This window comes from Bos taurus, chromosome 12, assembly GCF_002263795.3.
Source record: "Bos taurus isolate L1 Dominette 01449 registration number 42190680 breed Hereford chromosome 12, ARS-UCD2.0, whole genome shotgun sequence".
In the NCBI taxonomy this organism is placed as follows: domain Eukaryota; kingdom Metazoa; phylum Chordata; class Mammalia; order Artiodactyla; family Bovidae; genus Bos; species Bos taurus.
Genome location: NC_037339.1, coordinates 18165486 through 18182494, shown reverse-complemented (window position 1 = coordinate 18182494; position 17009 = coordinate 18165486). Strand labels below are relative to the sequence as shown.

The 17009-nt window shown below is 34.2% G+C and overlaps 1 protein-coding gene across 3 annotated transcripts in view; it reads right to left on the bottom strand.

The window, feature by feature from the left end:
* RB1 (RB transcriptional corepressor 1) overlaps nt 1-17009 on the bottom strand; it is a 120369-nt gene that overhangs the window by 56440 nt on the left and 46920 nt on the right. For all 3 annotated transcript variants that reach the window (NM_001076907.1, XM_059892080.1, XM_010810722.4), the window contains 8 exon segments: nt 3414-3610; nt 4590-4666; nt 4753-4784; nt 4868-4924; nt 6356-6472; nt 12296-12383; nt 14746-14823; nt 15787-15896. In NM_001076907.1, coding sequence (NP_001070375.1) covers nt 3414-3610; nt 4590-4666; nt 4753-4784; nt 4868-4924; nt 6356-6472; nt 12296-12383; nt 14746-14823; nt 15787-15896 — 756 coding nt within the window.

The window sequence follows — 17009 nt, the reverse complement described above, 5'->3', positions numbered from 1 at the left end:
ACAAAGATTTTACTGAAAAAAAATCCAACACAGTCTGAATATATTGAAAGTAAAATATCCAAATCTCACCTCATCATCTACTGGCATGATAAACTGCTTAACAGATTTAAGAGGCCTAAACGTCTGTAAGTCTTTTGGTCCAATCCTTAGGCATGGTTCATTTTAAACCACAACTAATCTTCCAGATTTCCAGAGGACAAGATTTCACTAGGTTTTTCAATAGATTGTTTAGCATTTTATATTCATATATCACCTGTTAATCTCTCTGGGATTAAAAAAAAACAGAAGTGTGCTTATGCCTTCTTAAAGTTATTCTGTTCTTGATTTAGTATTTCTCAAGACTGTGCAGTAAAGGTACTCAACCCTTTCCCCATTCAAAATACAACTCCTGCAGCTCAATTCCAGAAAAATAAATGACCCAATCAAAAAATGGGCCAAAGAACTAAATAGACATTTCTCCAAAGAAGACATACAGATGACTAATAAACACATAAAAGATGCTCAACATCACTCATTATCACAGAAATGCAAATCAAAACCACAATGGGGTACCATTTCACACCAGTCAGAATGGCTGCGATCCAAAAGTCTACAAGCAATAAATGCTGGAGAGGATGTGGAGAAAAGGGAACCCTCTTACACTGTCGGTGGGAATGCAAACTAGTACAGCCACTATGGAGAACAGTGTGGAGATTCCTTAAAAAACTGGAAACAGAACTGCCATATGACCCAGCAATCCCACTGCTGGGCATACACACCGAGGAAACCGGAATTGAAAGAGACACGTGTACCCCAGTGTTCATCACAGCACTGTTTATAATAGCCAGGACATGGAAGCAACCTAGATGTCCATCAGCAGATGAATGGATAAGAAAGCTGTGGTACATATACACAATGGAGTATTACTCAGCCATTAAAAAGAATACATTTGAATCAGTCCTAATGAGGTGGATGAAACTGGAGCCGATTATACAGAGTGAAGTAAGCCAGAAAGAAAAACACCAATACAGTATACTAACGCGTATATATGGAATTTAGAAAGATGGTAACGATAACCCTGTAAGCGAGACAGCAAAAGAGACACAGATGTACAGAACGGTCTTTTGGACTCTGTGGGAGAGGGAGTCGGGGGAGGATTTGGGAGAATGGCATTAAAACATGTATAATATCATATAAGAAACGAATTGCCAGTCCATGTTTGATGTAGGATACAGGAAGCTTGGGGCTGGTCCACTGGGATGACCCAGAGGGATGGTACAGGGAGGGAGGTGGGAGGGGGAGGGGAGTTCAGGATTGGGAACACATGTACACCCATGGTGGATTCATGTTGATGTATGGCAAAACCAATACAATATTGTAAAGTAAAAAAAAAAAAAAAAAAATACAATATGTTCTTTCTTTCATTAAATTACCAATGAATAAAGTAAGTAGTATCTCACTTGATGTTTCCCTGTGAGTATGTTCTCATAAATATCTTCAGTTCAAGGAGAGATTCTGACTGTAATACAGAATCAAAAAACCAAGCAGGTTTGCTCTGATTCTTGATCTGGATTTTGGTATCATAGGTGTGCTCAATTGCTCTGATTCTTGATCTATATATTTAGTAACGTGGGTACATTCTATTTGTAAAAAATCCTTTGTACTACAACTTGTGATATATGCTTTTCTGTATATACGTTATACTTCAATAAAGAAAAAAATCCTACAGTCTGTGAAAGCTCAAATTTATCTATAGTATGCCTACTCTCTAAAATGTTAAATTATTCTCACAGGAAAGACTCACATATTATGTTGTGTGGCATGACTTATGTTCATAGTTACCCACCACCACTCTGTTCTGTTTATGATTAAAACAGCAGTCTGTATTGATTTTTTGAAAATTCAACCAAAAGTAGCCTATAATCTCATCCCCTAGAAATAGCAAAGTTAGAATTTAAATTCAGAGGCTTATGAAGTCCACACTACTCTATTATTAAAAAACTGTACCCTTGACCAGACTTTGTACATGTTACTTTTCCTCCAAAAATTCTCAAAAATAAAAGAATATTGTTTAGAATCCTAGAATACCAGTAACTGAACTAAACAGGCTTGAACACAAGCAATTTTCAACAGTAAATTTCTACTACTTCCTCCATAATTTTCAGAGCTCATGTCTTTTATATATCCTCACAATATCTACCTCAATGCTTGGCATATAGCAGATGTGTATCGATAGAAATAAAGTCCTCTAAAAGAAATAAGAATAGTCACTTTCAGATGATACAGTCATGTCTTGATTTCAATTTCTAGGAAAAGCGGGCATGGCATCCTCTGAAAAGTACTCTATTTATTTTGTTTATTGATCTATGTATTTATTTTTGCTACTTTCATTGAACCCCCAGATTCTGAGAGTTTTCTCCTAAGTACTCCTTTTTTTTTTTTTTAACAAAGCAGAAGCTTTTGTATAAAAGACTTAGCCAATTCAATCATAGCAATACAATGTCTATCAACTTCCCCTACTTCTCTCCTTTTCTATCCACTCTGTCTATACAGCAATACAAGAAAAGCACGAAGAAACAAGTTATCTCTTAGCCATTACATTTTTAAAATATAAAAAAATTTAAAACTACATTTACATGAAGATTAAGATTCTAATATAACTAAGGCCTTAATTTTTTCACTGTCATTTCTATATGCTGAAATAAATGAAAAGATGTAAGCTTAGCATGCAACAGTTTCAAAAGAAACCAACCGTATATCAATCTACAAACCTGATGATTAACAAAGTATTGCCCAACTATGAAGATTTAAAGAGCATAACAGAAGAACTTCATATAAATGTTTTATTATTACTATATAGGAGATATAACCTTTATTTAAATAAAGCTTTATCAATAGCTTATATGCTATAAACAGACTACCTAGAATATTCTTTTTGTCCATACAATGCTATAAGCAATAACTACACCAGTGTAGATTTTAGATTATCTTTAACGATGGGACCAAAAAAAAAGCAAATTAAATTGAAATAAAAATCTGTTCTTTTAAATCATCTCAATAGCCTGTCAATTTTTTTTTTAATTATTCTGTTGAAATTTAAGACCAGACACTTAAATTTTCAAACATGACACTCCTACTTTAAATAAAGTTCCCAAATACTTTACAGAATTCTGCTTTGTTTTGAAGTGCCAAGCTTTAAGAAAAGCAATTCAAAAAAAAGAAAAGCAATTCATAATAAATTCCTATATGAGATAGTCTGGAGAGCTCAAAGACACCATTCTATTGATAATATTCCACTTGATTCTTGGGCTCTACTTGGAAATCATATTATTCATTAAATCGCATATTTGCTCGAGGTAAATTTTAACAAATATATCTCACTAACAGATAACTGTTATCCATATGCATATGAATATCTTTAACTAGTTACTTACTGAGAGCCAGGCAAGGGACTCCATGATTCGATGTTCACATCGTTCTAAATGTTTAATCATTTCTCTGGTCAGGTTGGCTTCTGCTTTGATGAAACTTTCAATCACTTTGTAAAAATCAAAAGCTTTTAAGTTAAATACATTCAGAATCCATGGGAAGGATAGATCTGTTCCAGTATCCAGGCTCTGAGACATACTTCCTAAAAATGAAAGAAAAATAACTTAGGAATGAAACAGAAAGTCTTGAATTACATTATTTTTCAGTTCAAAGGTTTTATTAAACAAAAAATTAAAACACAGTAGAAAGGCTAAACAAAAAAAATTTACTTAAAACAGAATTTTTTATTCTGGGGTCCACAGACTCCTAGGAAATAGGCTTCCCAAGTCTGAGGGCATATGCATGTATGTCTCTTTTAGACAGAAGGCTCATAGCTTATACCAAATTTTCAAAGGTTTAAATATTCTACACTTGTATCAGGGACAGGTTTAACATCCAACCAGTAATGCACTGGCATATCCATTTTAACTGTCTCATTAATCATTGATTAAGAGGGGAAGTGATTGTTTAGATTTTGATAATTTGGTTAGAAAAATCTGTTTCAATTGTGTATTTCTTGGTTATATTAGTTATGTAATATATTTTTATCCTTAGACAATTTTTTTTCTTTTGTTTTTTACAAACAAAACTTTTTTGACAGTCGCAAGATTATTTGCAAAGTAATGATACATGTTGAAAATCGTATTTTAAAAAACCCCTATTGGTGCCTCTGTTCCATTTATCTGGCAGATTTCAGTTCCAACCTTTGGTCTCATAACCACTGAATATATATATGTGGCAGTGCTTCCTTATCAGTGGAAGCTGCTCAATGGTACTTCTCAGGGATTTTACAATCTCCTAAGTCTTTAAAGGGGGTTAATAGGTACATTTCCTGGATTCAGTATAGACCAAAATAGAGACCTTGTGAAAGTATTTCCAAGATGATTTGAAACAATCCAAGTTCACAAGCCGTTCTAAGGTGACCAATTACATTCTTTCGTATATAATGATCTAAAATATGCATTTCTTCTCCTTAACTTCTCCATCTCCGACCCCCCTAAAAAAACCCACATAACACCTCAGATAAGTTTTTTTAAACTTTAAATTGAACTAGAATGTTTATTTACTAAAATTTAACTTACTGCTATAGGTAGCCATTACAACCTCAAGAGCGCATGCCAACAAAGACATATGAAAGATGTTGTCATTCAGGAGTTTGCTAAAGGAAAAAAAGAATGATTTTTGTAACATTTACTTTTATAAAAAAAAAAAAAAAGAAATTGTTTTACTAAAACAAAAATTTACCTAAAATTTTGAATGGATAATCGTTCTTCTTCCTAAAACAGATTTAAAAAATTAACTGAAGCCTTCTTTGCATTAGCAATGAATTTTTTTTTCTATTATATTCTTTTAAACTTACTGATTTAAGCATGGATTCCATTACTCGGTAATACAATCGGACTCCAAGTTTGTATCGCTACAAACAAACAAACAAAAAATCAGATCCCACTATTTTAGAAAACATAACAATTACTAATTTTTAAAAAGTTTTGCCCTGAGACACATCTCTGACCCTTCTCAGAAATATGGCTACCAAGAGAGCACAAAAGCTAGCTTGTCTAAAACTGAGGAAACTGAAAGCGTTGGTCACTCAGTTGAGTCCGACTCTCTGCGACCCCATATAAAATGATGGTTTTCACATTCCCGATAAGTTTTTAAGAGGAGGGGTCCAGTATATGGTTTTCCTACATTCCTACTTCAGTCTACATCATAACAGATATATATGTACTAAGAATATATTATATGTTAGTGTTAGTTGCTCAGTCGTGTCCAACTCTTTACCACCCCATGGACTGTAGCCCACCAGGTTCCTCTGTCCAGGGGATTCTCCAGGCCAGAATACTGGAGCAGGTAGCCATTCACTTCTCCAGGGGATCTTCCCAAGCCAGGGACTGAACCTGGGTCCATTGTATTGCACACTGATTCTTTACCATCTGAGCCAATGGGGAACCTGGTACTGTTCTAACCATTTTACACATGAATATAACACTCCTGTGACATGTATTTAAGATAGCTCTCCAGGATTAAGAGAATAGTACCTTTCCATAAAGCTGGCAAAGGCAAAAATCCGATCTAAAGGATCTTATCAGCAAAAAGTTTTAATCAAATAACTAGTTTCCATTAGTTTAAAAAACAGTCCAATTTTAAATACACACAAATATACACCTTAATCCTTCATTCCAAATTATGACCAAAAGAACTTTTAAATATAATTGTTTAAAATACAGATGGTATCAAAATATAACCTCACTACACTAAAGCAAATGTGTATAGTAGATTACAGTTTTCAAATATATTTTATATATTACCTCAGTAATGCCACAAAGTAAAGCAAATATAGAAACCTGACAGCTCATATATGAAAGAGCCAGATATGAAACCAGGGCTTGGATCCAGAGCCCATTCTCTTGCCAAATATTAGTTTTAGATTTTCTGAAATAATAACAGCAATAGTAAAAGTAACATCATTCAATAATACCACTAATAAATGGCATGTATAATATTCCATTCATATAAGTATGTGCATACATAATATTCCATACGTGCAAAAGTTAAAGAATATACACCAAAAACTTAATATCAACAAGATTTTGATTTTTTTTTACTTGTACTTTCTAAAATTTACATAAGTTTTCCAAAATTTTCTGCATGTTTCCTTTTGGTTTCTGTATAGAGTAAGGAGAGCTAGCCCATCAAGTTTTTTCCAAATAGCATCATACACAGCCGACTAGGATTTGGTAGCTGCCAAAATTTTATACTATTAGATAGCATTTACACAACTTGGACAGATATTGCATTTGAAATTATTTACTATACAGTGGTACTCATCAAAATGAGTTGAAGTTACCTGTGATCCAATTTCCATACATCCTTGTCCCACAGCTTTAGCAAATTTCTCTTTAAAGACGTCCCCAATATCCTTCACTCTTTTCAGGATACTGTCCTTTGGATTCACTGTACAATTCTTTAAGATGGAAAAATAGAAATTAAGATAGAGGATACTGTCTAACCAGAGAATTAACACCTTCTGTTCTATAACAGCATGACTTATTACTTTCAATTTTTATATTGTGAAAACACTTCACAATAAATAAGTAAATACAACTACTGAAAATATGAGAAATATTAAGCATTCCATTCTGGGATGATAGGGACCAGAAACTACTAGACTACAACTAAAAAACCCCTATTATCTAAATTTTCTGCTGGCAAGTTAGGAAAGATTTGTTAGCCCTTCCCTTAGCCATCAAAAAACAGCCTCATAGATTTTACAACTGATACCAAAGAAAAACAGCTCATCATAAAAGACACAAATGAAAGTACTGCATGCTCAAGGAAATTAATATTGTTAAAATATTAACACTACTCAAAGCAATCTACAGATTCAAAAAATTCCTGTCAAAATTTCAAGGTATTTAACAGAGTAGAGCAGCTGTATGTAGAACCACAGAAGGCCCCAAACAGTCAAAGCAATCTTGAGAAAGAAGAACAAAGCTGGAGGCATCAAACTATACTGCAAAGCTAGAGTAATCAAAACAGTTTGCTTTGGCATAAAAACATAGATCAGTGGAACAGAATAGAGCTCCAAAATAAACCTATGCATATGATCAATTAATTACCACAAAAGACTCAATAATACAAAATATAAAGTAAGGAATGGGACAATTTCTTTAATAACTGTGCTGCTAAAACTGGAAAACCAGTTTCAAAAAACTGAAATTCCACTATCTTACTCTACACACAAAAATTAACACAAAATGGATTAAAGACTTGAACATAAGACCTGAAACCATGAAACTCTTGGAAGAACACATGGATGGCAAACTCCCTGTCATTAGTCTTGGAGATATTTTGGTATTGACTCCCCAAAAAAAAGGTAACAAAAGCAAAATAAACAAGTGGAACTATTTCAAAGCAAAAAGCTTCTGCAAAGTAAAGGAAATATCAACAAAAAGAAAAGGCCACCTACAGGATAAGAGAAGATATTTGCAAATGATATATCTGATAAAGGGTTAATAGCCAAACATACAAAGAACTCATACAACTCAATATCAAACAAACAAAACAAAAAACTAGCTGATTAAAAAAGAGGCAGAGAACTGAATACACATCTTTCCAAAGAAGACATACAAATGGCCAACAATCACAAGAGAATATGCTTAACAACTCTAATCATTCCCTGGAGGAGGGCATGGTAACCCACTCCAGTATTTGTACCTGGAGAATATCATGGACACAGGAGCCTGGAGGGCTACAGTCCATGGGGTCTCAAAGAGAAATGGCTAATCATCAGAGAAATGCAAATCAAAACCATAATGAGATATCGCCTCACACCTGTCTAATGGTTATTATCGAAAAGAGAACAAATAATTAAGTGTTGGTGAGGATGTAAAGAAAAGGTAACCCTTGTACACTACTGGTGGGAATCTAAATTGGTGCAACCACTATAGAAAACGATTTGGAGACTCTTCAAAAAATTAAAAACAGAAATACCATAAAATCCAGCAACTTCACTTCTGGGTATTTATATGAAGAAAATGAAAACACTAATTTGAAAAAATATTATGCACCCTTATGTTCACTGAAGCATTATTTACAATAACCAAGAATGAAAGCAACCTAGGTGCCCATCAATAGATGAATAGATAAAAATGTGGTATACAGGTATTCCAAATAGGGAAAGGAGTCCATCAAGGCTGTATATTGTCACCCTGGTTATTTAACTTATATGCAGAGTACATCATGAGAAACACTCGGCTGGAAGAAGCACAAGCTGGAATCAAGATTGCCGGAAGAAATATCAATAACCTCAGATATGCAGATGACACCACCCTTATGACAGAAAGCAAAGAAAGAGACTCTTGATGAAAGTGAAAGAGGAGAGTGAAAAAGTTGGCTTAAAACAACATTCAGAAAACTAAGATCATGGCATCTGGTCCCTCACTTCATGGGAAATAGATGGGGAAACAGAAGAAACGGTGGCAGACTTTATTTTTGGGGGCTCCAAAATCACTGCAGATGGTGACTACAGCCATGAAATTAAAAGACACTTGTTCCTTGGAAGAAAAGTTATGACCAACCTAGACAGCTTGGGACGACCCAGAGGGATGGTATGGGGAGGGAGGAGGGAGGAGGGTTCAGGATGGGGAACACATGTATACCTGTGGTGGAGTCATTTTGATATTTGGCAAAACTAATACAATTATGTAAAGTTTAAAAATAAAATAAAATTAAAAAAAAAAGGCAGAGATATTACTTCGCCAACAAAGGTCCATCTAGTCAAAAATATGGTTTTTCCAGTAGTCATGCATGGATGTGAGAGTTGGACTATAAAGAAAGCTGAGCACCAAAGAATTGACGCTTTTAAACTGTGCTGTTGGAGAAGACTCTTGAGAGTCCCGTGGATTGCAAGGAGATCCAAGCAGTCTATCCTAAAGGAAATCAGTCCTGAATATTCATTGGAAGGGCTGATGCTGAAGCTGAACTCCAATACTTTGGCCACCTGATGTGAAGAACTGACTCAATGGAAAGACCCTGATGCTGGGAAAGATTGAAGGCAGGAGAAGGGGGTGACAGAGGATGAGATGGTTGGATGGCATCACTGACTTGATGGACGTGAGTTTGAGTAAGCTCTGGGAGTTGGTGATGGACAATGAAGCCTGGCATGCTGCAGTCCATGGGGTTGCAAAGTGTCAGACACAATTGAGCAACTGAACTGAACTGAACTGAACTGATACAGGTGTATGGGCTTCCCTGGTAGTTCGGCTGGTAAAAGAACCCACCTGTAATACAGGAGACCCTGGTTCAATTTATGGATGGGGAAGATCCCCTGGAGAAGGGACAGGCTACCCATTTCAGTATTCTTGGACTTCCCTGGTGGCTCAGATTGTAAAGAATCTGCCTGCTGGAGAATCCCCTTGGACAGAGGAGTCTGGTGGGCTATATCCATGGGGTCACAAAGAGTCAGACATGACTGAGCAACTAAGAATAGGACAGCACATATAAGTATGTATGTATGTGTATATATATGTGTGTATATATATATATATACACACACACACACACACAATGGAATATTATTTGGTGGTAGTTTAGTCCCTAAGTTGTGTCCAACTCTTGCAACCCCATGGACTGTAGCCTGCCAGGTTCTTCTGTCCATGGGATTCTCCATGCAAGAATACTAGAGTGGGTTGCCATTTCCTTCTGCAGGGGATCTTCCTGACCCAGGAATCAAACCCAGGTCTCCTATATTGCAGGCAGATTCTTTACCGACTGAGCTATGAGGAATGACCCATTCCCTATGAGGGGATATTATTTGGCCATAGAGAAAAAAGAAATCTTGTCATTTGTGACAACAAGTATGGATGTAGAGAATATTACGCTAAATGAAGTGGATCAGACAAAGAAAGCAAATATTATATGATTTCACTTATATATGAAATCTAAAAAACAAAACAAATGAACAAATGTAACAAAACAAAAACAATCATAGACATAGAGAACAAACAGAAGGGAGGGCGTGGGTAAAGAGAGAAACACGTGAGGAAGATTAAGAGGCACAAACTTCGAGTTACAAAATACATGAGTTATGGGTATGAAATGTACAGTGTGCGGTATACAGCCAATAATTATGTAATACCTTTGTATGGAGACAAAAAGTAACTAGATTTACTGTGGTGATCATTTTGAGATGTACAGCAATACTGAATCACTATACTATGTGCCAGAAACTAACCAAGTCTTGTAGGTCAATTACACTTCAAAAGACAAACAAACTCATAGAAAAAAGATCACATTTGTAGCTACTAGAGGCAGGGGATGGTGGGAGGGGGAACTGGATGAAGGCAGACAAAAGGTACAAACTTCCAGTTATAAGATAAATAAGCACAAGGGATGTAACACACAATATGATAAATATAATTAACACTGCTGTATGTTATACATGAAAGTTGTTAAGACAGTAAATCCTTGTAAAGAGTTCTCTTTACAAGGAAAAGAATTTTATTCAGTTTCTTTTATTCTGTATCCAAATGAGATGATGGATGTTAACTAAACTTATTGAGGTCATCATTTCATGATGTATGCAAGTCAAATCACTATGCTGTATGCGTAAACTTATACAGAGCAATATGTCAGTCATATCTCAATAAAATTGGTAAGAAAAAATGTCTATAGCTTCTAATATTTTACTTATACAAGGAAGGAAAAATGGCACTGATTTTTAAAATGAAGAAACCAAGAAACAAATTCAGAGAAAAACTTAATGATTTTCAAGATATGCCCCCTCTGAGACAGGCAATTTGTAGTACACGCAAAACTTGGCACTCCAACTGTTGCACTCCATTTAATGTTAAACTTTAAACTAAGTTCTGGAAAATATCTCTGAGACAGAATTTTCTGCTCAATAGAAATAGTTTAAAATAAAAAAGAGGTCCTACATACTTTAAATGTTGGAGGAAATACCAAAAACAATATTTAAGGAAACAGAGATTATCGTTCTTTTTACTTATATCATTATCCCTTCTAAAAGTTCTAAGTAACTGAGTACCTATGTTTGGGAACTATTCTTGTGCTACAAATTACCCAGAAATAAAAACAACTTTATGCAAATTGGACAAAGAAAATCAGTTCTGAGCCAACACAGTTATGAATATGATGACAGAAAAATACTTTGTTAATCCCTGGGGGGGGAATATAAGCAAGAAGACAACGACAAAACCACAGGCAGCTTATGATATTAAACAGAATGTTAACCAAACAAAGCACACAGTTACTGGATAAGCCAAACTTTAATAAGTCTTCAAGCCTCATCCAGCTTCCACAGAGGAGCCTTTCAGTCAGCCCCAAGCCTCATCTAATTTTAAAGGAGGAAAGGAACAAGCATGCAATACAGACACTAGCTTTCATTCTCTTTCTTTCTCACTCCCTTTTTTTAAGGGGAGGGAGGGTAGCAGGTGCCTTTCAGATATCAAACTTAGGGTCTATCAGGAGTATATACTGTAATGCACACAGGGCCATACAGTAAAAATAAATGAAAATGGGCTAAACAAAAAAGACTGCAGAGATATGACAAATATTAAATCCTATCTAATGTCACATTCAAAGAAAGTATCTTAACAGCAGCCAGAGGGAAAAGACAGATTAACTGTAAAGAAACAACATTTGAATTGACAGAAAACTTCTTACTAGCAACAATGAGAGTCAGGAAGTAGTAAATACCTTCAAACTACTAAGGGAAAGTAAAGGTCAACCTAAAATAGATGATCCAGGTAAACCGCCTCACAAAAATTAAGATAAAGATATTTTAAGACAAGAAATAAAACACAAAGCTTGTAAACTCATATCAAACTAACTCTCACTAAAGGAATTATTAAAAGATGTATGGGGGCATGGAAGCTCAAGAGGGAGGTGATACACATATAGTTATGACTGACTCACACTGTTGATCGGCAGAAATCAACATAACATTGTAAAGCAATTATCCTCCAATTAAAAAAAAAATGATGTATCTGAAGAAAGAAGAAAATAAAAATGGAAGAGAGGTCTAAGCTGCAAGAAAGAATGGTGAGCAAGACAAACAGTGCACATGAGAAAATCTGAAAATAACACTGTCCAAATAAAACAATACTACTACTAATACCTAATTTGGAGAGTTAAAAAGGAAAGCAAGAAATAAGATAATAGACAACTTATTGGGAAATGGGTGTTTAAAAAAACAGTATTTTAACTTCTAATTTCAAATTTGTTTGCCAAGATATCATAATAAAGTGTTTCACATACGGCTTACATTAAAATAGGAAATCAGATTTTCCGATGGTTGATCACTTGCTGAATTTAAGATCATCATTAATTGTTGGATAGTATTCATAACAGTTCTAGAAAAAAATATGAAGAAATGTTAAGAAATGAAGTAACAAAGAGAACAAATGAAGTGTATCTATGTCATAAGTTACGCTTATCTTCAATCTCACTGTCTCTTGTTAATCTTTAAGTTCTCTGAAATAAGACTTTACAAATCCCTTAGTGTACTGTTGTTTATAAGGAATTAACATTTTAGTTAGATCTTTAAGAACTGATATGTTCATAATATGTTTATAATTAAAAAACATATGCTTATTTACTAATAAAACTATATATCAATAAAACAATTGATAAAAGTAATGACATTGTTTTAAGGACAAAAGGGCATCAAAATAGTAATATTTTAAGCAAAACATTATTACAATTAAATATTAAAACTAGTCAAATCAAGACTAAGATATTTAATAACTCAAGTAAAGAACCAAGTGACTCTCTTTTACAGAGATCTTCAAGATGAAGGCATACATGATTTTAGAAGTCATCATTACTAAAACGTAAATGTAAGTCAATCTCTTATAATTTTGTGTGTATTGGGGGGTACATGGTAAATATTAATAATCCAATTTTGGAGTAGAAGTACATTGCTACTCTGTATGCACTGTAGAATGCTGTAGAATGTTTATGGCCAAAAGGTTCCTTAAATATTATTTAATAATCCATGTTTGGTTCTCAGCCAAGCCTCTCGAAACTGATAGCTACAATTCCACGACTTTTAAATATAACGCTTCTATGACATGTTGTACTAATTCCTTAAGCCACAGTGACTAAAGTCATAAATGACCGACTGCTAAAACCAAAAGATCTTTCTTATTCGGTCTGATACTTGATTTTCTTGAGACATCTCACACTCTTAAACATGCTCTTTTCTGAAACTGCCTTGGCTTCCTTGGCTCCACTCTCTGGCCTCCCCAGTCACACCTCATTCTTTCTAATCTAACTTCTATCTAGTCCTTAAATTCTAGCACTCTTAGCATTCAGTCCTTAGTCATCCATCCGTGTCATTATAACCCTCACTTCAGAAAACCTCATCTGTTTTTCTGGTTTTAACTCTTCCTGATGATTCCCCAATCTATTATGTAAGATCCTTATGTCCTACTACTTATTACATTATCTTCTTCATGTCCCATAAATTCCTTAAGAATAATATTCTAAATTTGAATTCATCAACTATTTATCAAATCTCTTCTTGCTCTTTCATTCCCACTACCTATCTTTTGGTTTAGATCTTCAGCATCTCTCAAGTGAATTACTGCAATGCAGGATTTTGACAGGGATTTCGACTCACTATGTCTATGGCAGCAGGATCAAGGCATATGTACTTTGGGGGGAAAAAAGCTCCTCAGGGTATCTAATTTGCATCCATGGTTAAGAACCACTGTGACAGATTGATAGGTCTATTTCTCACCACACCCTCCTCAGTCCCTCTCTTCACAGGTGACTATCACGTAAATTTTCAAAAACCAAGTCTGACTTTATCCTACCCCTGCTTAATCCATGTATAGCAACAGACTATATCCTGCACAAGCTGAAGTCCAAACTTCTGAGCATGGAATAATAATAAGGCCCTTCATGACTAGTCCCCAACCTCCTCTTCTGCCATTTCATCTTCCCATTTAGTCCGTCAGTACAAAGCTGCTTACAGCTCCCCTGACACATTGGGCTGTTTCATATGTCCATTCCTCTGCACATGCTGTTGGTCTTCTGTGACACAAACTTACACATTTCAAAATTCAGTTTAAACATCACTTCATAAAGTCCCTTCTGTGCCAAGTCTAAGTCTATTACTGTATTCAAACAAGAATGCATTTGTATACGTGTATGTAGTCATTTGAAAAAATTAATGATTGGTAACTATGTATCAAGTATTATCTTAGGTCCTAATTATTTAATTTAATGGTGAACAAAAAAGTCATGCTCCATCGCAGTATAAACTTAAAGGTTATTATGGGTATTGACAGAAACAAGTAAATACACAGATGAATTCATAATTATAAATTGTGATACACACTATGAAGGGAAGAACGTGATGCTGTGAAAAATAATAATTCCAGAGAGAAAGACATCTGCATTATATATTTGTATATACATGTAACAGGTATATATTGAGTGCTCTTTGTGTGCCAGATGTACTACTAATTGCCAACAATATGATTATTAGACATAGGTCTGTCTGCCCTTAAGGAGTATAACCTAGAATGAGAATGTGTTCCATTTTAGTAAATAAAAAAGAGAAAAGTGTTATCATTTGCTCTGTATATATCCCAGAAGGACTAGAACCATTTTTAATGTCTTTCCCTCACAAATGATTAAACCTGAAGCACTATAAAGCACTGATTAAATAATTATAATGAAAATCAAAAGTAAGAAAAGTCATACCTAACTGGAGTCTGTGGAAGAATCATATTCACCTCTTCATCAGGGTTACTTTTTCGTGGTGTTCTTTGCATTTCAAAACTAAATAGTGATAAACAAAGTAATTCAGACTGAAAATTTACAACTTGGGCTTTATGAGTCAAAAAAGCAGTATAATACTTTCTGTTGCCTCATGACATCATACAAAATGGTTAAGTAAATAACAGAAGTTAAAGGAAATAGATGATCCAAAAGCTGCTTACACAAATAAAATCTCTTTTTTTCATCATCTTTTTAAAGTTAGGTTTCTTTCCACTAGGTTTATGGACAAACAGGCGTGCAATCATTAAGAATTTTTCTGAAAGTGAAAGTTAGATGCTTGTTTTCTCCAGAACGTTAGATGTTGATGATATTACTAGTCAAGTTGTTCAGTATTAAAAAACACCAAAGCTCAAGTTTTTCAATCATTATGCCTTCCAAAATTTACTTTGGCTTAAATAAAATTAGAAGTATTTTACCTGTGTTTAATTTCCAAATTATATATACATATATATATTTTAGCTAATATTAAATGATTTCATGCTTAACAACATAATCATACAATCATTCAAAATTTTTGTACAAGCATATCTCATTTTACCGCACTTCGCTTTACTGTGATTCACAGAATTGGTTTTTTAAAACACTGAAAGCTTGTAATCCTGCATTGTCAGATGATAGTTACCATTTTTAGCAATACGGTGTTCTTAAATTAAGGTATGTACAATCATTTTTTGGGACATAATGCTATCGCACATTTAACAGACCATAGTACAATGTAAGTGTAACTCTTACACGCACTGGGAAACTAAAAATATTTGTGTGCTTTGCTTTATTTTGGTATTTGCTTTATTGCAATGATGTAGAATGGAACCCATAATATCTTACAGGTTTGTCTGCAGTTATCTTAACCATTCCTATTTTACGATTCTATACAACAATTCAAGAGAATATACTTTGGTATTATTAAGTTTTTAAAAAAATGAACCAGCATATCAACAAATACTAATATATCATGTGAAATACCTGTCTGTAGGATCAGCCTGAAGAGTTTTATCATGATCCAGAAATAATCTTGCATCTAGATCTTTGTTTTTAAGGTAAATTTCTTCATATTGTTTAGAGAGATTTTCCACCTCAAAAACCAAAAAATATTGATAATTATCCTTTTCATGCCATTATATCCCAGCATACATATTTAAACAATTTTTGTACCTATAATATCACCTAGTTCTACATTACATAGACTTCACATGCAATAGAAACAAAGGCATATAACTAAAAGTGAAGTACTTTAGTGCAAAAATTGCACACTTTTTTCAACTCTAATTTTAAATCTTGTTTTATGGAAATATCCCATACTTTATCTAGACAAGAATCACCAACGCTACAAAACAATACTGAGATGGAAATGTAGATAAAAATAGATATGCTGCTGCTGTTGCTGCTAAGTCGCTTCAGTCGTGTCCAACTCTGTGCGGTAACCACTTAATTGCCAAGATCCTCCATTCTATACATCTTTCACTTTTAATCTTCTACTCCACTTATCAATATAAAATAATTTTTCAAACACTAACAAATCTTGCCTATCTTTTCTAAATCCTTTGGTTTACTCACACTTTCATTAGTAACATATCTTGGGCATATAATCTCAATTAATTAGCCTAATTAACATACTTTTTTTTTCTATTTAACATACTTGCACAATTTATTTCCAATCTCAGACACTTTTCCAAATGCTAGAATCAATAATTCTTTTATCCGCCCTGGGTTCATAATTTTCCAATCATAATATAAAAACCAGTGCCTGATAGACAATTATTTAACATGCCTTCTCCTGTGACTTTTTAATCTGAGAGTGCTAAAACTGCATTCTAAAAGGAGTAGTAGGAAGAAATTCATTTAAATGTAAACTTTGTGCTTGCCTGCATAAGCTTTTTAGGCAAAGCAGGCATTTCTATTTGTTTAATCATTGTTCCTGCCCTGTCTCAGCGAGGTACTAAATATCAACAGGTTATTGACTAGTAGCCATTAGTGCTACATAATGTACAGTTTACCTTGAATTTTCTAACCTTGTAATCCTTTCAAAGGGAAAAAAATTACAAATGCCTAAGATTCTTTAGAGTTGTAAATACTGTATTTTTTGATATATAAGTTAGTAACAGGACTCAGTAATACACCATCCAGCCCCTTCTTGCTTCTTTAGTACCATGTCTTACCAGTCCCTGCTCTGTAACCCAGGCCAGAAT